The 23,463-nt window shown below is 47.3% G+C and overlaps 1 protein-coding gene and 1 pseudogene across 1 annotated transcript; one reads left to right on the top strand and one right to left on the bottom strand.

The window, feature by feature from the left end:
* Positions 1–10,678: 10,678 nt before the first annotated feature.
* On the bottom strand, positions 10,679–22,933 carry LOC124659737 (annotated as a pseudogene).
* On the top strand, positions 18,354–22,054 carry LOC124659736 (probable LRR receptor-like serine/threonine-protein kinase At3g47570). The gene is made up of 2 exons (XM_047197555.1): positions 18,354–21,282; positions 21,383–22,054. The coding sequence occupies exons 1-2, from the start codon at positions 18,381–18,383 to the stop codon at positions 21,769–21,771; spliced, it is 3,291 nt and encodes a 1,096-aa protein (XP_047053511.1). The 5' UTR covers positions 18,354–18,380; the 3' UTR covers positions 21,772–22,054.
* Positions 22,934–23,463: the final 530 nt, after the last annotated feature.

Genomic DNA, 23,463 nt, shown 5'->3' with positions numbered 1-23,463 from the left:
CACAAACCAGGCCGCAACAGCAGGGACTTCTGGAACAACAGGAGGAACTTCGGGAACAGATCTTGAGAAGCAGACGTGGCTAGCTAAGTATGCCACCCCGACAAACCTCCAGAGCCCAGCTCCTGCAGTTGGCTCAGAGTTGGAAAAACAAGCATGGCTGGCTAAGTATGCCACTCCAGCGAATCTTCAGAGTTCGACTCCTACAGCCAGCACCGCGGATCAAATCAGTACGATCCTAAGAGACCAGTTCGGCATGGTGCCGAAAAGGAGGACAATCGGCTATTCCAAGCCGTACCCCAACGAGTACGAGTTGGTCCCGCTACCCCCCAAATATCGGCTCCCTGATTTCTCCAAATTCAATGGATCAGATGGTTCCAGCTCCATCGAGCATGTGAGCCGATATTTGGCGCAGCTAGGAACGGCCTCAGCGTCGGATCCACTACGCGTGAGGTTCTTCGCACAGTCCCTCACGGGATCGGCTTTCGGGTGGTACACTTCGTTACCGCCAGACTCGATCCGGACTTGGAAGCAGTTGGAAGAACAATTCCACATGCAGTATCACTCGGAGGCTTCCGAGTCCGGCCTTGCCGATCTAGCACGGATACGTCGAAACGTGGAGAGACCGTGGCGAATACGTCCAGCGCTTCGTAAATCTAAGGAACCGATGTTATTCGGCTCGTGTGACCGAAAAGGAAGCGAGTCGAGTTGGCGGTGGTGGGCCTTGCGTCACCAATCAAGGACATGGCCTCCCAAGCGGACTACCCTTCACCGGCGCACATGGTTCGAAACTGTCGGCATATGAACAGCCGCCACTCGGACTTGTACCGGGACAAATTCAAGCGTGCGGTAGTCCCGGTTGAGGCGGATGAAGACGAAGGCTCGGCGGGAGATCAAGAGGTAGCAATGGCTGAATGGACTCGGGGGCAACCCCCGTGTCCTGCAAATGGGTTAAGCCACCGAGTCCGCCCGGCAGGGTTCGATTTTGACGTGACTAAAACCGAGCAAATCTTCGACCTCCTACTCAAGGAGAAGCGAGTTGAAGTTACCCGAAGGCCTCAAAATCCCCATGGTACAGGAGCTGAACGGAAAGCCATACCGCAAATGGCATAACTCGTTCTCCCATGCCACCAACGACCGCAGGGTGTGGCGTCGGCAGATCCAAATGGCGATAGAACAAGGACGTCTGATTTTTAACCAAGTACGCCATGAAAGTCGACACCCACCCCTTCCCCGCCGTTAACATGGTGGAGTGCACTTACCCCGAAGGTTGCCGGCCAGGATTCTCGTTCAGCATCAACATGGTAGGACCCGGGCACCACTGCGGCAAGGATGGAGACGAGGGCAGCTGCTCTCGTAGCAAGGACACAGAGGAGGCCGCTCCACGCGATCGGCTCCGTCACGATGGCAAGCGCTACATCACAGAGGGAGAAGTGAAGAATGTAAGATATCAGCGACCTCTCTCCGATCACCTCCTCAACAAGTACGTGAGTCAATATAGCCAACGCCGACGATCCAGCGACGATGATGATAGAGACCGTCTGGCTAGGGACGCCAGGAGACATCGTCGGCATGATCGCGATGAGGAGGAGTACGAGCGCCGTGCCAAGGAAAAGTCGAGGGAGCAAGACGACGAGGATAGGCACCGGGACCGCCCTTCTTCGACACTCGCTGGGATTCAGGAATGAGCCGATTGCCTACAATCGGCAACTGCCCAGAATGTAGACAGAAGAGGAAGGATGCAGCTAACGTGTCCGTGTTCAAACGTCTAGGGCCTCTCCCACCTCGAAGCAAACGCGCTGAGTCCCCTCGGGTGGAAGATCTCGAGGATTTGGAAGACGAAGAAGAAGAAGAAGACAGGTACCACCGGCCAAGGTGGTGCCCTGATGGACTCAGCCGTTCCCAAAAGCGTAGGGTTCAGCGGCTGCGCGGCTTGGAAGAAGCCGAAAGGTTGTACCTGCACACGCTAAGGAAGGCGCGGCCTGATCTGGCCGCGAAAATTCAGCGAACCCTGGATGAAGAGGGTCGACCACAAAAAATGGTGTGGCGCCCCAAGCAAAGGAAAGCCGATGATGAGACATCGGCTGGCACAAACATGGTGTTCATCCTTCCTACGGAGTTCGGTGCTCCGAGATTAGACGAGGCACTCGTGGCACAACTTGATCGCGGCCCACGGCCGGTTATCTTTGAGAAGCCACGAGAAAGAAGCTACAGACATCTGAAGGCCCTGTACTTGCGAGGTTATATCGATGGGAGGCCTGTCAACAAGATGCTGGTAGACACCGGAGCGGCACTCAACATTATGCCATACTCTATGCTACGTCGGTTGGGACGCTCTAGCTCGGATCTGATCAAGACCAACGTGACGTTGAGCGATTTCAACGGCCAAGCGTCTGACGCACAAGGTGTTCTGAATGTGGATCTGACCGTAGGAAGGAAAACCATCCCTACGACGTTCTTCATCGTCGATAGCAAGAGCACCTATGCTGTTCTGCTAGGAAGAGATTGGATCCACGCCAACTGTTGCATTCCCTCCACGATGCACCAATGCGTAATACAGTGGGATGGAGATGAGGTAGAGGTCGTCCAGGCCGATGACTCAGCCGAAATTTCAACGGCTGACATGAATGTTTGGGAAACAGCAGGCCAAGAACCACTCTCAGGCATCAATTTGGACGACTGCGAGCGCATCGTCCTGACGAAGAACGGGGTTAGGCTGGTCCTATCCACAGGCCTGACCGTGTAGCAAGAACAAACCGATGAGTAAACGTGGCGAGGCCGATCCTTGGGATCGGCCCCAAAGATATATGAAGGAACATTACAAACACCTTCATTGAGCGCTTCGATCAATATGGAGGCCGATTCCAGCAATCGGCCAAAATTTATCCCCACCACATGTTCTGCTGGTGTTCAACATCGATCTACTGGGCAGCGGTTTTACGTCGGCTGATGAGTTAGGAAAAATCAACATTGGTCCTACCGGAGCCGACGTGCAAATTCATGTGCCTTGGTTAACTACAGAGCCGATATCTGCAGTTCCCTGACAGATTCGGCTCGGGGGGCACCTAATCAGATGAACATGTGCAGATGAACATGTGTGCCGTGAAATATTGGGGGCCGATAGAAAAAATCGGCCAGTAAAAAAAAATTATGCTATACAGCCGATGCACAGCCATCGACTCTAGTACAATTACACAGGATCTACCTGCTATGTGCTCAAGACTCAGATTTTCGCCAAGATGGTTTTCAGTTCAGCTTCAAGAGCTTCTGTTTCCTTGAAGGGAATGTGTAATGAGAGCAGCCTCGGCTGCAATGAGCCGATTATGGTGCCCAAACCTCCTCTTCAAGGACTTCCAACCTTTGCGCCAGTTCAGCAGTAACATCAGTTTGGCATGCAAGGCAGCCTCTTTCTCATTTACAACATCGGCTGTTGGTGTTTCATCTACAACATCGGCGTTTAGTAGAAGAAAGCTGATCAATGGGGGCAAGTTTGGCTGACTCTTCATGATGGCTGTTTCAGATTACCAGATTACCTGAGTTCAAAGCCCTTTTGTTTGATCTGTGCATCCTCACCGTTATTCTCGCCTTGACTAAGGCTCGGGGGGGCAACTGACTTGGTAGATGCTCTGTTTTTAAGAGCCGATTGGAGTTGCATCAGCTGACCCTGCATCATAACCTTCTCCGAAAGCGGTGAGTTGTTGCAGAAGAAGACTGCTAGAGCTACGGAGAGGAGCCGGAAAGGGAAGCCGTCGTCATTTACAGGGTTTGGACCGTCCTGTTGCTGCAAGAAAATGAAGGAGACTGGATTCTCAAAATAGCCGATGAACAGCCATCGGCTATAGGATTGCGAGTGATTATGGTCAGGTATCAAATCATAGTCTGAATTTGAGAAGTGCTTGACTGACGGTCTAATCGATATCTGAGTCTGGCTTCATGGGCGTCTAAAGAAGAAATCCGATACGTTGTTATCGGTCTTGGTGTGGCGAGCGGAAAGCTTGAAATTGGATTAATTGAAAGACAAATTGGAAGAACAATTCTTATTAATTCAAAGGAGCGGCTTTACAAGAAAGAGCCGATGACTCTCAAAAGGGGAATCTGATGCCTAGTGCATTGCTACTACTAGTCCTACTCTACTAGTCGTCGCTGTCCTCATCGCCGCCGTTGTAGCTGCCGTCGGCGCTGCTCCCAGGGAGTTCCTCGTCGCTGCTGCCCCAGCCCTCGGCCGGAGCTTCTTCTTCCTCGTCATCATCATCATCCTCGCTGTCCGCCCAAGAGCGGAAGCGCTTTGTCGGCGGATATCCGACGGAGGAGGAGGATTCATCCTCCTCCTCTTCCTCCTCGTCATCATCATCGTCCTCGCTGTCCGCCTAAGCGCGGAATCGCTTTGCCGGCGGATGCTTAGCGGGGAGGAGGAATCATCCTCCTCCTTTTCCTCTTCTTCCTCTACTTCTTCTTCTTCCTCCTTCCCGTCGGAGGAGGTGGGTTTCACCCAGGGATGGAGGTCGTCTTCGCTTTCGCTTATCAGCTCCCCTTCGATGAGGAACTTGAGGTCGTCTTCCCCATCGGTCAGAGGCAGGTCGCCATCTGACCCGACGAATGCTCCGGGTGGACCGTCTGGCACGTGGTCGAAGTTCCACTCCGGCTCGCTCGAGGAGGAAGACTGGAGGGAGAGGCTGGAGGAGACGGAGGAAGAGGAAGACATTGCTACAGGGAAAGAGGGTTTTTCGGTGCCGATAGCTAGAACAGAGGAAGGGGATGAAGAGGGCTAATCAATCGGCACAGTTAAATAAGGAGGAGCCTAGTGGAGATTTAATGCCATTGCAGTTTCCAAGGAAGTAATGCTAAAGCTATCAAATTTTGCAGAGAAGTTGAGAAGACAAGGCATCATGAAGAAGGATACTGCGACGGTTCTGCTCTGCCACGACATGACCCGACGAAGAAAAAGCAGAGTGATTTTGGAATTATCAATTCCAAAACCAGGGGGCATGTGTTATCACCAGAATTTGACCGAGTCAGAGGTGGGCCGCGATCAGGATGGACTTGAAGAATATACATGGAAGAAATACGTGAATCGACCTGTTATGCAAAGTTTGGGCTAGTTTGCCCGTGTATCTGTAACATAGTAGATTACGTGTCGGTTAGTTAGAGTTTGCCTCGTGCACGGTTGGGATTATTCCCACGTTAGAAAGTCTACGAACTATAAATATGTATCTAGGGTTTATGAAATAAACAACAATCATCGTTCACCACAAATCAATCTAGGCGCATCGCCAACTCCTTCGTCTCGAGGGTTTCTTCCGGGTAAGCAGCATGCTGCCTCTTGCGATCTAGGCAGTACAAGTTTATTCGTCGTTCATGCGTTGCTCGTACTGAAGCCTTTTTGATGGCGAGCAACGTAGTTATCTTAGATGTGTTAGGGTTAGCATTGTTCTTCATATCATATGCTATCGTAGTGCAACCCTTAGACATCTAGCCGCCCTTACGCCTATCTTAGGCGTAGGAGCGGCACCCCGCTTGATCATTATTTAGTAGATCCGATCCGTTATGATTGCTCCTTGTTCTTCAAGGATTAGTTTAATATCTGCATAGTTAGGCCTTACAAAGGGTTGGAGGATCCAGCGACGTGTAGGGTGTAGTTTGCTAGCCCTAGACAGGATGTTCCGAGGATCAACCTCGTGTTGGTTTTTAGGTCTTGTCTAGGATCGGCTTACGATCACCGTGCGCGGCCGCGAGGCCCAATCACGAGTAGGATGTTCCGATTATGCGGTGAAAACCCTAAATCGTCGTAGATCGTTTTAGCTTTATCTTGATCAAGCAGGACCACCATATATTTGTGCACCTCGTACGAATCATGGGTGGATCGGCTCCTTGAGCCGATTCACAGGACAACCTGAGAGCCGATCGAGGCTCGTATTTAATGTTTACGTGTATGCCATGCAGGAAACTAAGCGAGGCATCTCCATCACCTTCCTGACCAGGTATAGGTCAGGTGGCACGCCCTTGCACCAGCATCGGACGTGCATGCCGGAGTCTTTGCGGGCCGTCGCTCGGAGGGACTAGGGCCAGCCGCAGCCCTAAGTTGCTCCCGGCTCTCCTGTGTTGCCCGTCGTTGCTCGCCGGTGGGTTTCTGACCGCAACAACAGGGTAGGAGTATATGTTAAAAACATCCTGAACTAGTGGCTTTCTATTAGTGCCATCCTAAAATATGTTCTTTGGTGCAATATTCCTCTAAATTTGAACACCAATTAAGTCTATCATGCTATCATTTTTGAAATATGGAAAGAATAACGCTAGCTCATATTTTTTATATAAACACTTATTTCATATAATTTGTTGAAACAATTTTCGGTTCGACATGTTTCCGAGACAGAAACAAAGGTGATTAGGGCTTCCCTGCCTCCCTATGTTGAGCCGATCTACCTCGCCTCTTGTGGGCTTACAGCCATGGAGGCGCTGGTTCCAGGTTAGGGTATTCCCTATATTGAGCCTACTTAGATCAGTTCTCTTTCGCCTATTGGCCGCGGTGGATTCTGGTCCTTGTCCACGGGGGTCTCAGTTTTTGATGTTTTCATAGTCTCTTTAGAGTTTGGGTCCTGCTCAGAATGGCATGGGGATGGTGACTTCCGAAAAATAGAATAAAGTCCTCCCCACCTACCCCATGTCTCGGTGGAGCGCCTAGCGTCATTGGAGGGTGTGGAGGTTTGTCTCCGGCTGATCTCGCTGGAGTTGGTCTGTGGCCCTTATGTTCTACCCTTCTCTTCATCGGTGATGGTTGTTGCTCTTATGCGGTGGTTCTTTGCCCGGCTCCAATGATGGAGGGGCGAGGGCGATGGTGTGTCTCTAGCTCGTTCGAATGATTGTAGTCGTCACTAGGTGGTTCAAAGACTTGTTTACAATTTTATTACTAAGATTTCCTATATAACGTTCAAGATTATTAGTATATTGGTAGTTTTTCCGGAAAAATCAAAATTCGGTCGCCCATCTTGCACCCTTGTGGACTGTAAGGATGTTCGCATGTAGGCAGCGAGACACATGCGTCCAGGGTTCCGACTCACTCCAGAGTCCCGGCTCTGGTCAGCAGAGATTTGGTCAATACCCCCGGCATTCCTCGGCGCGTGGGCGTCGGCGTCGGGGACGGGTTCGTCCCGACACCATCGTCATCACTCATCAACGTACGTAACGCAAGGCTCCAAACGAACACCAATTCCGTGGCGATTTACACAGAAATAACCCTTTGCGTAAGAATAGCACAAAATGACCCTCCAACCAAACTATTTCACGTTTCTAACCCTTTTGTGTGGCTCCTTTCGCAAGGGCGCCACACCCTTCTGTGTGGCTCCCTTCGCAAGGGCGCCACACATTCTGTCATACGTGGTGGCTCCAGCTTGTCTACCGACAATGTGTGGCGCCGCTCACACGGGCGCCACATAGACAGGTGTGACGCCCTTGCGAAGAGCGCCACACAAAAGAGTTAGATGCGTGAAATAGTTTGTCCGGAAGATCATTTTGTGCGTTTTTTTTCAGCAAAGGGTTATTTTTGTGTAAATCGCCCAATTCCATCGTCAGTCGTCACCAAAGCCATACGTCCTCGGTTGTCTCCATGTCTCGTACAGTCGTACTGTACTCCCGTTTCATCTGCAGTTGACTGGTGTATGGTAAACGGCCCCCACGAGCGACAAGTGGTGGAATAGCAATTGGAAATAGACCCAGAATGGGAAAAAATCGGCATATGCCCACGTACACAAGCAGTCATGCTGACGTTATGTGTATGAACATCCCTTCATCGAGATACAACCCATATCATGTTTCAAGGAAGGCACTGCCTTAATATAGAGGAAACACAGCTTGTGTGTTCTTGAAAAGGATAATATTTCGGGAAGGCAGTAGTAAGCTAATTATCACCACCAAGATGCATTGTTTGTCGTAGTAAATTTTCGGTTGTTGTCGAAATCCCAGGTTCACTTTACACCGTTTATGGCACACATGCCCATGGGTCCGCTGCATGATCACTTTGGTGCCCAACCTAGATCAACCAGAGACCAACACGGACATATATCGGCTCTTGGAACCTCTCTCCCATAACCACTCTTAAATATGTTAAATCACGTAATCGATCCAAAATTATAAGCAAGGGAATCAACTTTTATTGCCGTAAAGGAAAAATAATCACCCCTTTCCTTTATATATGGTCCACCAAGTAGCATTCACAACCTATTCTGAAATAAGGCAACACGAGAAATCAAGGGATGCCCTTAGCCTTGTAAGTCACCCATGGTCTGCTCCCATTACCAATGTGAAACTAAACCCAACAAATCTCACATCAGTCACATGGGCCCGCTTAACATAGTATTTTTAGCCTATCAACTATGCCCGACTACCATGAGTACACATGTAGTTTGCATCCGGACACCTAGGATCTGATAACAATTGTAGCGTTTGTTATCGCAATATCCCATGTCCATTTCACAGTGTTTGCTACCCATATGCATCAAGGGCCCGCTACATGAGTGTGTCGGTCCTCCAACCCAGCCCAACCACAGACCTACCCGAACTTACTGGCCCCACTCCCCCAAAAGACTAGCATGTTAGGGGGCACCCTTAGGCTTATAAGTCGCCCTTGAGTTCCTCCTACAACCAATGCGGGACTAAACCCAACAAAGCCGATATCAGGTTCATCCGTCCAGTTCAACAACATATTGCCAAGAATCAGCCGGGACATCGATGGTGCACATGGAAAAATTATTAGAAAAGAAGGAAAACAACCAAATGTGTGCAATAAAAAAACATCCAATAGCGCCCTTCACAACACACAACGATGTGTAGACATCACCTTCACCACACCCTAAAGGCTAGATCATGGGGGTTTCCACCTTGAAAATCAAGTTTGAGCTATCTACAAGCAGTGTCACAAGGAACACTATGGAAGCAACGCCATTCCTAGGTATAATCAATAAAGACCAGACGTAAAGGTTCTCACCATACACTATCGTTCAGTCATTGTTGTGCCCTTCATGTCCATACTGCCTTCAATGTCACCATCGTGACAATCACCGCCCGCCGCCTCTCTGCCACACGGTCGTAGTTGCACAAATTGCTACGAACCCACCCAGAGCCCTGCCATAGCTCGTTAGCCTCACTTACTTTGCCCAACAACAGCGAGGAGGCTCGGAGAAAGATAGGGGACGGAGGAAGAGGATCAGGAGCCTCCCATCAGTGGCAGATCCAAAGAGTGGCCAGGGTGCGCACACTCTTTGGCTTGCAATGAGAGAAGAATGGGATCTGCCAGCAGATGCACTAATCAAGCCTACAGGAAACCACTCCAGCTACTCAATGCCATACCGACGATGCAACGAGCATGCACGATGATGACACTATGGCGGATTTGGCATAACCACAATAATGAATTAACACATGATAAACCATGCCCATCTATTGAGGGATCTAGGAGATTTCTGGTGAGCTATTTGTCGCCGTTAAAGCTTGGTGGCACTCCAACTCCGTTGTCAATGTCCAAGGCACTAGGTGAAAGGTCATGCCATGTTGGTACGAATGAAATGCATGGGTTCACACACATACACGCCCACACACACATACATCAAATCTGGAAGTAACCACGTCCATATATAATGTTGACCCGAAACAACTCTAGAAGAATAGTTTCCCACCCCCTTGCTCTTCCCACTGAAACAAGAAAAAAAGGATTTGCAGTCCAGCAAGAAAACGGATGCGCTAACGCGCGACGGCTTTCGCGCTAGTTGCTCAATCCGTTGCTTGTTTTGCTCTAACCAGCTGAGCTACCAGAACCACTTGCCTAAAGTCTCTTTTCTTCATTGTCCAGAAAAAAAATACTGTAAGACGTGAATGACTACTCATATATAAGTCGTTTATAAAAAGCAACCAAAGAGAGAATCCAGGAAGCCAGAAAAGCTATACTACCGTCAACCTGCAATCTGACCATCGTCGATAACGTAAACTTGCGCAGTCTAGTGAACCTAAATATTCCTGCGAAAAATGATGTGACAATGCATGCGAATCAGAATTCGCCCCACGTCTCCAACGATCAGGATTGACTCCATGCATCTAGATGACGAAAGGCTGAACGATTGTTCTCAAATTATATGTATTATGCGATTCCCTCCGATTCAGGTACCTGGACCTGGTAAACGAAAGAGCTTTGGCATTTCTGATTTCTAACTTCCAAGATCCAAGAACCAGCCGTGTGCAACCAGCTGCATATGAGAAGGTCGTATGGCGCTTCCTCCCATTTTCCACGAGTACTAGTGTACGGTATGCAACTTGTTGACTATTTAACCATGCAACATCCAAAATAGGGCGCAACTTGGAGTGAGGGTTTATTCTCCCTTCAGTTATCAGCCACTTGAGCCTACTGATTGCACGTCCAGAACTCCATATAAAACCAGCACACTGCACGTCCCACATTACCTTCACCAACGTTCAGTTCTTCACCACTATGACTCTCGTCTGCATCCGCATGGTGGTGCTCCTCGTGTTACTGATGCCATGTGCCGCCGCACGGCTGGCACCCACCCGGCAACAGCACTCCAACACCACAGACCTCGCCGCTCTGCTCGCCTTCAAAGCACAGGTGAAGGACCCTCTCGGCATCCTCGCCAGCAACTGGACCGCCACCGCATCCCCTTGCTCGTGGGTTGGGGTTTCATGCGACCGCCGTGGACAGCGCGTCACCGGCCTAGAGTTCGACAGCGTGCCGCTTCAGGGCAGCATCACTCCGCAGCTCGGCAACCTCTCCTTCCTCTCCAGCCTTGTCCTTAGCAACACTAGCCTTGAAGGCCCTGTGCCGAGTGAGCTTGGTGGGCTGCCTTGGCTCCAAAATCTCGTCCTTTCATACAACAGTTTGTCAGGTACCATCCCCTCCACCCTTGGCAACCTCACTAGGCTCGAGGCTCTTTATCTTAATAGCAACAACCTCTTCGGAGGGATCCCACACGAGTTTCAAAATCTGAACAGCCTTCAGTTTCTAAGATTGACACAAAATGACTTGAGTGGGTCGATACCTTATGGCCTGTTCAACAACACACCCAATTTGGGTACAGTAGATCTCGGGTCGAACCGGCTGACAGGAGCTATTCCTGATAGCATCGGATCCTTGTCGAAGCTTGAGTTGCTAAACCTGCAAGTCAATCTTCTCTCAGGACCCATTCCTCCAGCTATCTTCAATATGTCCCAGTTGCGAGCAATAGGTATGACAAGGAACAATCTCTCAGGTCAGATTCCTGGAAATGGAAGCTTTTACCTCCCTATGTTGGAATTGTTCTCGCTCGGTGAAAATCATTTTGATGGACCTATCCCGCCTGGTCTTTCGGCATGTCAGAACCTTGCTGGGCTCTCCCTTCAAGTGAATAATTTTACTGGTCCTGTGCCATCATGGCTGGCAACAATGCCCAATCTCACCGTAATTTACTTGTCAACCAATGGTCTTACTGGAGAGATCCCCGTGGAACTGAGCAACTGTACTGGGCTTCGTAGTTTGGACCTCAGCGAGAACAAGCTTGAGGGGAGAATCCCACCAGAGTTTGGGCAGCTAAGAAACCTCAGGTTTATAGGCTTGGCAAACAACTGAATAACAGGTCCCATTCCTGAATCCATAGGCTATCTTTCTAAACTTACTGGAATAGATCTTGTTGGAAATGGTTTGACTGGATCAGTGCCAATTTCATTTGGGAAATTGCTGAACCTTCATCGCATCTTTGTCGATGGGAACCAGCTCAGTGGGAACCTAGACTTCCTGTCCGTGTTCTTAAAATGCAGGAGCCTAAATATAATTGGTATTTCAAACAACACATTCACGGGGAGGCTACCAGCCTACATTGGAAACCTTAGCACAACCCTCCAACTTTTTATAGCAGATAATAACAGGATCACTGGCAGCATCCCTAGTACACTGGCCAACCTTACCAGCTTACTGATTCTATATCTCAGTGGAAACCAGCTGAATGGGACTATCCCCACATCAATTGCTGCAATGAGTAATCTCCAAGGACTCGACCTTTCCAACAACAGATTGTCTGGCACCATCCCAACAGAAATCAATGGATTAACAAGCCTGACAGAATTGCATCTTGATAGCAATAGACTCAGTGGCTCCATTCCAAGCAGTGTCAGTAGCCTAAGCCAGATACAGATCCTGACACTGTCCCACAACTTATTGTCTTCAGCCATACCAACCAGTTTATGGCAAAATCAAAAACTAACTAAGCTTGACTTGTCACATAACTCTTTCAGTGGTTCCCTGCCTGTCGGTGTAGGGAAACTGACTGCAATTACCACGATGGATATATCAAGTAACCAGCTGTCAGGTGGGATCCCAGCTTCCTTCGGCGACTTGCAGATGATAACCTATCTGAATCTGTACAGCAACTTGTTTGAAGGCTCAATACCAGATTCACTTGGCAAGTTACTTAACATCGAGGACTTGGATTTATCCTCCAATGCACTTTCTGGTGTCATTCCGAAGTCCCTGGCCAATCTCACTTACCTTGACAACTTGAATCTCTCTTTCAACAAGCTAGATGGGCAGATACCAGAAGGAGGTGTGTTCTCCAACATCACCCTGAAATCATTGATGGGAAACAGTGCACTTTGTGGCCTCCCGAGAGAAGGAATAGCACCATGCCAGTACAGAAAACACTCCAGGTCACAACTACTGCTGGAAGTCATATTACCTGCAGTAGTGACACTTCTTATTTTGGCTGCTTGTCTGTACATGCTGCTCAGAAAAAAGATGAATAAGCAAGGAAAGATGTCAGTATCTTCAGACACAGACGTGCTGAACTACCAGTTGATCTCATACCATGAACTCGTCCGTGCAACAAGCAACTTCAGTGATGATAACCTGCTAGGGGCTGGAGGCTTTGGTAAAGTGTTCAAAGGCCAGCTAGATGATGAGTCTATCGTTGCAATAAAGGTTCTCAACATGCAAGACGAAACAGCTTCAAACAGCTTTGACACAGAGTGCCGCGCACTGCGAATGGCCCGGCACCGGAACTTGGTGAGGATAGTTACCACTTGCTCTAACCTTGACTTCAAAGCACTTGTTCTCGAGTACATGCCCAATGGCAGTTTAGGTGATTGGTTGCATTCAAGTGAAAGGCGGCACATCAGTTTCCTAGAGAGGCTTGGAATCATGCTGGATGTTGCAACGGCAATTGAGTATCTACATCACAGGCATTTTGAAGTTGTCCTTCATTTTGATTTGAAGCCAAATAATATTTTGCTCGACATGGAGATGACTGCACATGTTGCTGATTTCGGAGTTTCCAAGCTGCTGTTTGGGGATGACAACTCTATTGTGTTAACAAGCATGCCTGGCACCGTAGGATATATGGCACCAGGTAATTTCCCTTACAAAATCTGATAAATGGTTCATATCGTTTTCATATGATGTACCTCACCGGTTTCCTTTTGTCACGGAACAGAGTTCGGATCAACAGGGAAAGCATCACGGAGGAGTGACGTTTACAGCTTTGGGATTGTTCTCCTTGAGGTCTTCACAAGGAAAAGCCCGACGAATCCAATGTTTGTTGGTGAGTTGAGCTTAAGGCAGTGGGTTAGTCGAGCCGTCCCTCACGAACTCTCAAGTGTCACTGACTGTAGCCTACTGCGAGATGAACCAAGGAACAGTACGAACCCGACAAGCAATTCCTCCGATGAGAGCTCCACCATCTTGAATACCTGCCTAATGTCCATTATTGAGTTGGGCTTACTTTGCTCAAGAACTGCACCTGATGAGAGAATGCCAATGGATGATGTGGTTGTCAGATTAAACAAGATCAAGTCAAATTACTGCTCTAAGCTAGCGAATTAAGGGAATGAAACTTGTAACTTTTTGGCTGCTTTTACATTCTTGGACTAGATTTGTAACATATTTTTCCTCAATAAAATTAAGCAGAGCACCTGCTCCACTCCTTACAAGAAAAAGAAGCAGTAAACCAACAATTGACGTGTAATCATGGGCCGTTCTAGCTTCCCTCCAGCCCGGACAGCTGACTCGGCTTTCAGGCGGCACTATGCATTTCTTTCACAGTGGTGTCGTGCGCTTGGAAGAGGGCCTTGGTGGACTGGGGTGGCTCAACCGCAGCGTCTTATGCTTTGATCAGGATTTTTCAAGGAGGGATGTGTGCCTCCTCCACGTGGTGTCATGCACTGGACGTGAGCTTCATCCTGATGGGGGTCAGGGCAGATGAGTATATGGACACGAACGGATGCTGCACGCCAAATGATTTGTGGCATTGGAGATGCCCTTAGGTAGCACTTTGTTCCTTGTCCACTGCAGCATACAATAATATAAGGACATCTCTAACAGATCCTTAAAATTGGTTAGAGAAGTATTTTTTATTTATTTCAGGGGTCTAACCAGGACTTAACCAAACCCTCATAGCTTTTAGAGGAGTTTTTTTTTTCTACTTCTAGTGTCATCCAATTCTTAAATATACTCGGTCGCAGCCTCTCTAGAGAAAAAACTCGCAACCCACCCCGCACCAAAACTCTCCCTCGCCCACACTATTTCCTCGCCGGCATTGGGTTAGTCAAGCATTCCCACACGAACTCTTAAGTGTCACTGACTGTTGACTACTGCAAGGTGAACCAGAGCACGGTATAAATCCAACAAGCAATCCCTCTGAAGAGAACTCTAGAGTCTTGAATACTTGCCTAGTGTCCATTGCTGAGTTGGGCTTACTTTGCTCAAGAACTGCACCTGATGAGAGAATGCCAATGGATGATGTGGTTGTCAGATTAAACAAGATCATGTCAAATTACTGTTTGCGGTTGCCAAAGTAGTAAGGAAGCTCACTGATCGGACCACTCCGCGCCACATTCCGGCCTAAGTCCAGGGGCGGCAAAGCCCAACCGGTGTCAGACCAGTCCTACGGCCCAGACTGGACAAGCCTGGCTAGTCTGATGCTGCAAAGTCAGCTCCTCCAAGGCATAACTAATCGATTCCTTCTCGAGAATTTTGTGTATGGTATGGCGAAGGTTTATCCAAAACCACCATTCTACTTCTCAAAGAATGTCATCATAGTACGGGAAACTAGCTACAAACCGAAAACGAAAACACATTGGCTTCTCGATTTTGCTTCTTCTACTCCATGGGGATTCACCTTCCATTTGCTTCGTCTTCGACACACTCTATTTCTTAGCAAATGGTTAAACATCCTAGTGTTGTCATTAAAAACCAAAACATACTTAGGGGACAAAATGCCCTTTCAACATCGCTAAGAGGGTTATGCCTCAACGATTTCCTATTGGGATTCATATTCATAGGAACGGTTGGCCTTGACATTGGCTCGCCACCTATCACAACCCTCCTCCTTTACCCAAGCTTGGGACCGGCTATTTCTAAAGAAGTGTAGTTCAAAACTAATGTTTATAAATTTAGCAAAAAGTTTTCATGTATTTTGGAATATATGTTCATGTTTTTTTCAAATAAATATTTATATTTTTACCAAAATAAAATAAAATAAAAACATTTAAATAAGTAGAATAAATATAAATAAAACATAAGCCATGTATACACGTTACAAAAAATGTTGACGGCTTTAAACATAATGGTCTCCCAGAAACAATGTCTACATATTTTTACCACAATAATAGAAGAGAAAATAAAGAATGTATAAATGATTAACTTATTAGCAAATATTCATATTTTTCTACAGATGTTCATCTATTTAAAGACAAATGTTTGCGGCTTACCACAAGAAAAAAGAAAAATTAAAAGGTAAGAAAGCAATAAAAACAGAAATAAGAAATTAAAAATAAAAGAAAAGGAAAAAAGGCCATTCCATCCTTTATTGGTTCTAATTAGCACTACGGGTAGGGATGCAAAGCGGCTTCATAGTCAAAAGCAGAAGTTAGTTGTAACATTTTTTAATAAATTAGTCTAGTTTAAACTAGAAAATGCTTCTGCCATTTCCCCAATTGTGGGTCTAGATCCCCTCTCCCTCCACTTTGCCGCTCCGGCGGCGGGAGGGAGGGGGATCTTGTTCCTCCGTTCTGTAGGTAGGGTTAGGGCTTGTCTGCTATGGTGCGTCGTTGGGATGGTGGGAACGCGCGAGCAAATAAATCTGCCTCAACTCTACTCCCACACCGGCGGCGACCTTTATGGCGGCGTCTCAAAGTTGGTGGCATCGTGTGCTTGTCGATTCTTCATATCGACAACGTGGTCTTCTCGCCGCTTCTTCAGATGTGGCGAGATCTGTTTGTCGACGTGTCGCTGGCGTTTGTTGTTATCCACGGTGACGCTGGGCCCGGGCAAGATGGATGCTCTGGAGCAAGGATGTTGGTCCGGAGGTGGTGGTTCTATTGTTGTTCCCCGACTTTGTCGTCGGGATGCGGTGGATTTTGGTCCAAGATAGCACGGCGACGTCCCCGGTCGACATGCCACATCGACATGTGCCTCGTTGCTTGCAACGGTCCTGTTCATCGACTCACAAAGCCTCGTTGGCGATGGTGCTCTTTTGGATTGGCAATGGTGGAGGCTCGGCGTCTCTCTTCGAGCGCACGTCTAGGCGGCGTTGGAGTTTGGCGGCGGCCGCTGGCTTCGGCGAGTGCAGGAAACCCTAATGATAATTTTGTATTCTTCTGTCCTTTAGGTTTTTTTGTGCAAAGTTTTCGGGAAAACTATTTTCTCCTAGTCTGTTTGTTAGTTTCCACGTTTGTTTACTTATGTAACTTGACTTTCTATTAATGAAATACGTGGTTGCTCTCAAAAAAAATTGTGGGTCTAGAAAGACACTTCTCGGGCGGCGGAAGCCGTTACCCCCAAAAATGTCTCCATGTAGGAGCAACATCGCGTGACGTAGAGCGAACTCTAAAAAGAATGTAAAAAGAATGTAAAGACCAAAATAGTCACGAGACATTAAAAGTGCATATAATTCTAACACAGTCCTTAAAATAGAAACATATTTGTTTATAAGTAGAAGCTACAAACATATCAATAATACCCCCTCAATGGCAAAGCTTTACTGTTTACTAAAAATGGTTTATAATTCTATCGATCAAGAATTTTCAATATTTGTTACTCGACGCACCAGTATTGATGATCTTTGTCGTTGGGAAATCCCTTTTAGTTGTTTTCCATCACCACCGATAAAAGCAACGCAAACCCAATAAGGGAATAATGTCATCGGAGGAAACGTGATGTGTCTTTCAAATACCAAGAAATCTCTTAAGTCCTCAATTCTCAGGATATGAATAATGAATAGGTCAAGGCTATCTTATTTATAGTATGGTCCATGATAAATCTCTCTAAGACAAGCAATCTTATTAACCTAGAAAACGATCTATGTTTTTTGGTTCCTAGTTTCTGTTCGAAGTCCGTTTCGTGCAGTATTCACTAAAACAACGAAAAGTGTGTTTGACACATGACCACCAGTGCTTCTGGTTTATAAAAATCATATTTTTTGAATTCCAAAAAAATAAAATTAAATACCCACATACATGAAAACATTCTGTACGATAGGAATTTTGGAGAGAAATATGTTGTATTTTGAGCTATATAAAAAAAGACAAATTTCTGACAAATATCTATTTCTATACGTAGCCACAACTTTTTTTATGTAGCTCAAAATACAATGCAATTTCTACCAAAATTTCCCACGAGTATTCAAGACATGTGTTTGTATTCCTAAAATAAATGTGACGATTTTTAAAAATAAAAATACACCATTTTTAAATATTTTGAAAATTGGAAGCACCAGTACTCATGTGCACCAAATGTGCTTCCCTAAAATAAGCACAACTTTCTTATACGGAGTCGGTTTCGGTTTTCGTAGCCGCCCTAACTCGGTTTTCGGTTTTCGTAGCCGCCCTACCTTGTCCGAATGGGAGCTTCGCCCCTGCGTACCGGTGTGAGCACGGTGACTTTTGTTTTCCCAGGAATGGAGACTTCTCATGTGTGGCCGCATTAGATTCAGTCATGCAAGCCAAACTGGAACTTTGCAGCGACGCATCGGAAGCGTGGCTAGCATGTATGCCGCATGGCATTCACTGTAGATGGCCGGTATTTCCATTTGTCTGGTCATGCTGCCGCAATGGCATTCACTGCAGGCTGGCTGGACTTGAGTTATGTCAAACACTGAGAACGTATGCAAATGTGAACTGCATCTGACACATTGACCGAGTAGACGGAGCATGGGCTATCATTCCGCTCAAGCACTGTACTTACACTTGATGTTCTCGGCTTCCATTTCCAACCGTTCAGAAGGCGACTGCACTAAATGTCCAACGCGCCATTGACTTCTTCACTCTTCAGGCTGCGACCGAAAGTTATTTTATCTAAAGCCCCAAATGCATGCATCCCTGGAGGCACACAAAAAACCCACGGACAGGCACCACGCCACGCTATGACCATGGCTCTTGTCGTAGTACTTCAAACAATGACGGCCTTGTCGCTAATGCTGCCCGGCACGGCCGCGCTCACGCACCCAGCAAACTCCACCGACGTCGACCTCTCGGCGCTGCTCGCCTTCAGGGCCAGCGTGCGCGACCAGCGCGGCATCCTGCGCCGCAGCTGGACTGCGCGAACGCCCTTCTGCGGCTGGCTCGGCGTCTCGTGTGACGCCCCTGGGCGGCGTGTCGTCGCACTGTCGCTGCCGGGCGTGGCGCTCGGCGGCGCCATTCCACCGGAGCTAGGCAACCTCTCCTTCATCTCCCACCTCAATCTCAACAGCACCGGGCTGGCCGGAGCAATCCCTGCCGAACTCGGGCAGCTAGCGCGGCTCAGGCACCTCGACCTCGACGAGAATCACCTGTCAGGTACCATCCCCTCGGCGCTTGGCAACCTCACCCAGCTCGAGTATCTTGACCTCGGCTACAATGGCCTCTCCGGGGCCATTCCTCCGGAATTGCACGCGCTGCGCAACCTCCAGTACATAAGCCTCAATTCCAACGACCTGAGTGGCACCATACCTCAAGGCCTCTTCAACAACACCCCTGATTTGAGTGTCATATGGCTTGGCCGGAACAGATTTGCCGGAGGAATACCTGAAGCGATTGGCTCTCTGAGGAAGCTTGAAATCCTAGTCCTAGAGCTCAACCTTCTTACCGGCACTGTCCCTGCTGCCATCTTCAACATGTCCATGCTCCGAATCTTTGGTTTGGCGACCAACAATCTTACCGGTACCCTCCCTGGCAACAAGGGCTTTAACCTCCCTATGCTCCAGCAACTAAGTCTTTCTCGGAATTACTTCAGTGGCATCATCCAGCCGGCACTGGCTAGATGCAAAAACCTTGAGGTTCTTTCCTTGTCCATTAATAACTTCACTGGTCCTGTACCAGCATGGTTGGCAACAATGCCTCGGCTGTCTACCATTATACTGTCGGGAAATAACCTTGTCGGTAAGATCCCTGTTCAGCTGAGCAACCTCACAGGCCTTGCAATGCTTGATCTTAGTTTCAACCGGCTGGAAGGAGAGATTCCACCTGAGATAGGCTTTTTGAGAAACCTCGGTTACTTGAGTTTTTCAACAAACCTCCTAACAGGTTCCATTCCTGAATCCATCGGCAATATATCAAGTATCCAAACTCTTGATCTGACGGTCAATTCCTTCACTGGTTCAGTACCAATCACGTTTGGGAATATCCGCAGTCTTACAGGCCTGTATGTGGATGGAAACAAGCTTAGCGGCAAGTTAAATTTTCTCCATGCACTTTCCAATTGCAAAAACCTGAGTACCCTCGGAATATCATACAATGCGTTTACAGGAAGCATACCTGACTATCTGGGAAACCTTAGTCCCCAGCTCCAGCACCTCATAGCAAGTTTTAACAGCCTGACAGGGAGCATTCCAGGTACAATTGGAAATCTTAGTGGGCTTACAAAAATTGCTTTCGAGGGAAACCAACTGAGTGGGACGATTCCTGTATCCATCACTGTGTTGAACAATCTTCAAGAGCTCAACCTTGCCAACAACACCATGTCTGGTGCCATCCCAGAAGACATTTCCAGATTAACACGCCTAGTGAGATTGTATCTTGATAAAAACCATTTCTCTGGCTCGATACCGAGCAGTCTGGGCAATCTAAGCGAGCTGCAGTACCTGACATCTTCTCTTAACTCGCTTTCTTCAACCATACCATTGAGTTTGTGGCGCCTTTCAAAGCTCATCAGTCTTAATCTGTCATACAACATGCTGATTGGTTCACTGCCAACAGATATTAGCCAAATGAAACAAATTGCTCAAATGGATCTTTCAAGCAATCTCATGACCGGTGCCTTACCAGATTCCTTGGGCAAGCTCCAGATGCTGACCTATCTGAACCTGTCAAACAACTCATTCCATGAACAAATCCCAAGCTCACTGGGAGAGCTAGTCAGCATAGAGACCATTGACCTATCATACAATTCCCTTTGGGGTACCATACCAAGGTCACTGGCCAATTTGACCTTCCTCACTAGCTTGAATCTCTCTTTCAATAAACTAGATGGTCCAATACCAGATAGTGGAGTGTTCTCAAACATCACACTACAGTCTTTGAGAGGAAACAATGCTCTTTGTGGCCTCCCACGAGTAGGCATTTCACCCTGCCAGAGCAATCGTAGATCACGGAAATCATTGGTAAAGTTTATACTTCCTGCAGCCATGGGATTTGCAATTTTAGCTACCTGTTTGGGAGTACTAATCAGAAAAAAGATCAAGAAGCACAAAAATATTGCAGTTCCCTCGGAGTCCAACATAATCAACTACCGGTTAATATCATTCCATGAGCTTGTTCGTGCAACAGAAAACTTCAGTGAGGGCAACCTGATTGGATCTGGGAATTTTGGTAAAGTCTTCAAGGGTCAACTAGATGATGAATCAATTGTTGCAGTAAAGGTCCTCAACATGCAACATGAAGGAGCCTCTGTGAGTTTTGAAGCGGAATGTCGTGCTCTGCGCATGGCTCGTCACCGAAATCTAGTGAGAATACTTAGCACATGCTCCAATTTTGACTTCAAGGCATTGGTGCTCCAGTACATGCCAAATGGGAGTTTGGACAGCTGGCTGTACTCCAGGAACAGCCAGCAGTGTTTTGGATTCCTCAAGAGGCTAGAAATTATGCTAGATGTAGCAATGGCAATGGAGTATCTTCACCACCAGCACACTGAGGTTGTCCTTCATTGTGATCTGAAGCCAAGCAATGTATTGCTGGATGAAGGCATGACTGCACACGTCGCTGACTTTGGCATAGCTAAGTTGTTGTTGGGAGATAATAACTCTATTGCATTGACAGGCATGCCCGGAACAATTGGCTACATGGCACCAGGTATTAACACTTGCCTATATATCTTGTCAACAAATCAACCTTCACACATGAAGAAATTTATCTTATTTTCCGTTGTTGTTTTTATATGTGAAACAAGCAGAATATGGATCAGCTGGTAAAGCATCACGGATGAGCGATGTGTTCAGCTATGGGATCATGCTGCTGGAGGTTTTCACGGGGAAAAGACCTACTAATCCGCTGTTTGGTGGGGAGCTGAGCTTGCGGCAATGGGTCAGTGAAGCATTTCCATTCAAGCTTATAGATGTTGTCGACCCCGAAGTTCTATCAAGTGGAGGCAAGAGTGATTGTCATGCTGTCAATCATAGCACCTTGTTAGAGAATTCCATCAGCCTCAACACATGCCTTGTATCTGTAATAGAGTTGAGCTTACAGTGCTCATCAACAATACCTGATGAAAGAACCCCAATGCAGAAGGTGGTAGTGAAGTTGAACAAGATAAAGGCAGATTACTGCTTCCAGATGATGTAGAGAGACAACCAATGCTGCTGCCATATCACCTAGTAGAAAGGTTAGAAAAAGCGCTAGGTATAAACGAGGCGGTTGGCATTCGCCTAATGCCTAGGCAGTGCTTAAGCGCCCTAGGCGTGGCCTAGGCGGGCATACATTTTTTTTACCATCAAGTGTGTATATAGGTTATCATAATTGAGAACACATTGATTTAGAGCATGTAAATGAGTAAATTACCAACAACTCCCATTGTAATACGACCCATCTGACTTGATAGTGAAATATGACATGATTTCTTATTGGAGATGGCAATTTCTTAGTAGCCCTGCCTAGACTACCGCGTATGCCCTAGGCGAGGCGTTTTTCTACCGCCTAGTGCCTAAGTGTGCTTAAACGTCGCCTAGGCGTTGCATTTTCCAATAGAATCATCTACTTCTTGTGCTAACGACGAGAAGAATAATACGCCACTTATGTAGTATAAATAGAATCGTCTAATGTATCACTTATATAAGTTATTCTCAGTAACGGATGATCAAATCATCTACTTCATGAGCCAAGTACAACGACAAAATGTACCATACTACTACCATGTGCCATAGTGGTGAGGAATTGTACAAATGGTCCATCTAACAACTTATTCAGGGCTTACATGCGAGTTGGGAGATGTTCTCAAGTGTTTCAAGGCTTGCTTGCTTTTGTAATGGGGCTATTGGATCTCTAACGCGTGATAAAAACCTAATTAGTCTGTCTCATGTGTTGTCACCAAAATAGACAATATGACAAATATGCATTGGGGGAAAAGGAAACATTCACCCTGCAATCACCGCAAGACTTAATGGGAGAAAACGAAGAACCCTTCTGTACCAACATCGATTCCGTGCCCCTGGAAATTTCGAGCCCCGCTACAGAACTGCGACTTGAGGATCGGAACTAAAAGGGCCTGCGAAGATAATGGTACCGCACGTGAAACCTAGGTATTATCCGCCCATTTGCGCAGCTCCGTCTCAATTCGGTACGACTAGATAACACTGGTATCATGCGGCAAGAAGTGAAGGCGCGCATCTAGTAGAGCGCGGAAAGGGCACTTACTTCGACGGTGGTGGCAGAACCGGGGTGGCTCGTCGCCGGGCGCGGACGGAGGCAGAGGAGCCGGGAAGGGAAGAGGAAAGGCAGCACGTTTGCCTACTTGGTTGGGATGGAATCAAGTTACAGGGGAGCCGCAGCCATACGTGGGACTGACATTAATAATCAACTTCCCAAGCTTAATCCTCCATCTAACTCCCCGTTTCAAAGTCCCACTCCCATTCCTCAGACTCAGAGTTGCCATTTGCCAAACATGCTGTCGATCTCTGAAGAATTTAGAAACCTCATCCTAGCTCAGAAAATTCAAAGGTTGTGTGTATCAAATAATGCAGAGGCCGTGGTTTTACTCCCCTTGAAGCTAAAAGAAAGCTCGGAAAATTCAGAAAAATATGAGATTTTTTTAGCATAAACAGTAGAGAAAAACATTTACTGCAGCAACTTTCATTATATAGGAAAAATAAAAATATTTACAAACATGAAGAAAAAGAAAGAAGTTCAGTTAAGTTTACAAAGAATCAAGCCAATCTTGCATTCCTTCCTTCAAGCTAGGCTTAGAGCATCTCCAGTCGCGTCCCCTAAAGCGTCCCCCAAACGGCGCTAGATTGAGCGTTTAGGAGACGTGTTTTATAC

This window comes from Lolium rigidum, chromosome 6, assembly GCF_022539505.1.
Source record: "Lolium rigidum isolate FL_2022 chromosome 6, APGP_CSIRO_Lrig_0.1, whole genome shotgun sequence".
Classification (NCBI taxonomy): domain Eukaryota; kingdom Viridiplantae; phylum Streptophyta; class Magnoliopsida; order Poales; family Poaceae; genus Lolium; species Lolium rigidum.
Note: the sequence above shows the minus strand (reverse complement) of the source record. Positions and strands in the feature narration are given on the sequence as shown.

Coding starts and splice junctions, on each gene's coding strand:
- LOC124659736 (XM_047197555.1), top strand. CDS start 18,381: ATGACCATGGCTCTTGTCGTAGTACTTCAAACAATGACGGCCTTGTCG. Junction 21,283..21,382: donor AATTGGCTACATGGCACCAG/GTATTAACACTT, acceptor TGAAACAAGCAG/AATATGGATCAGCTGGTAAA.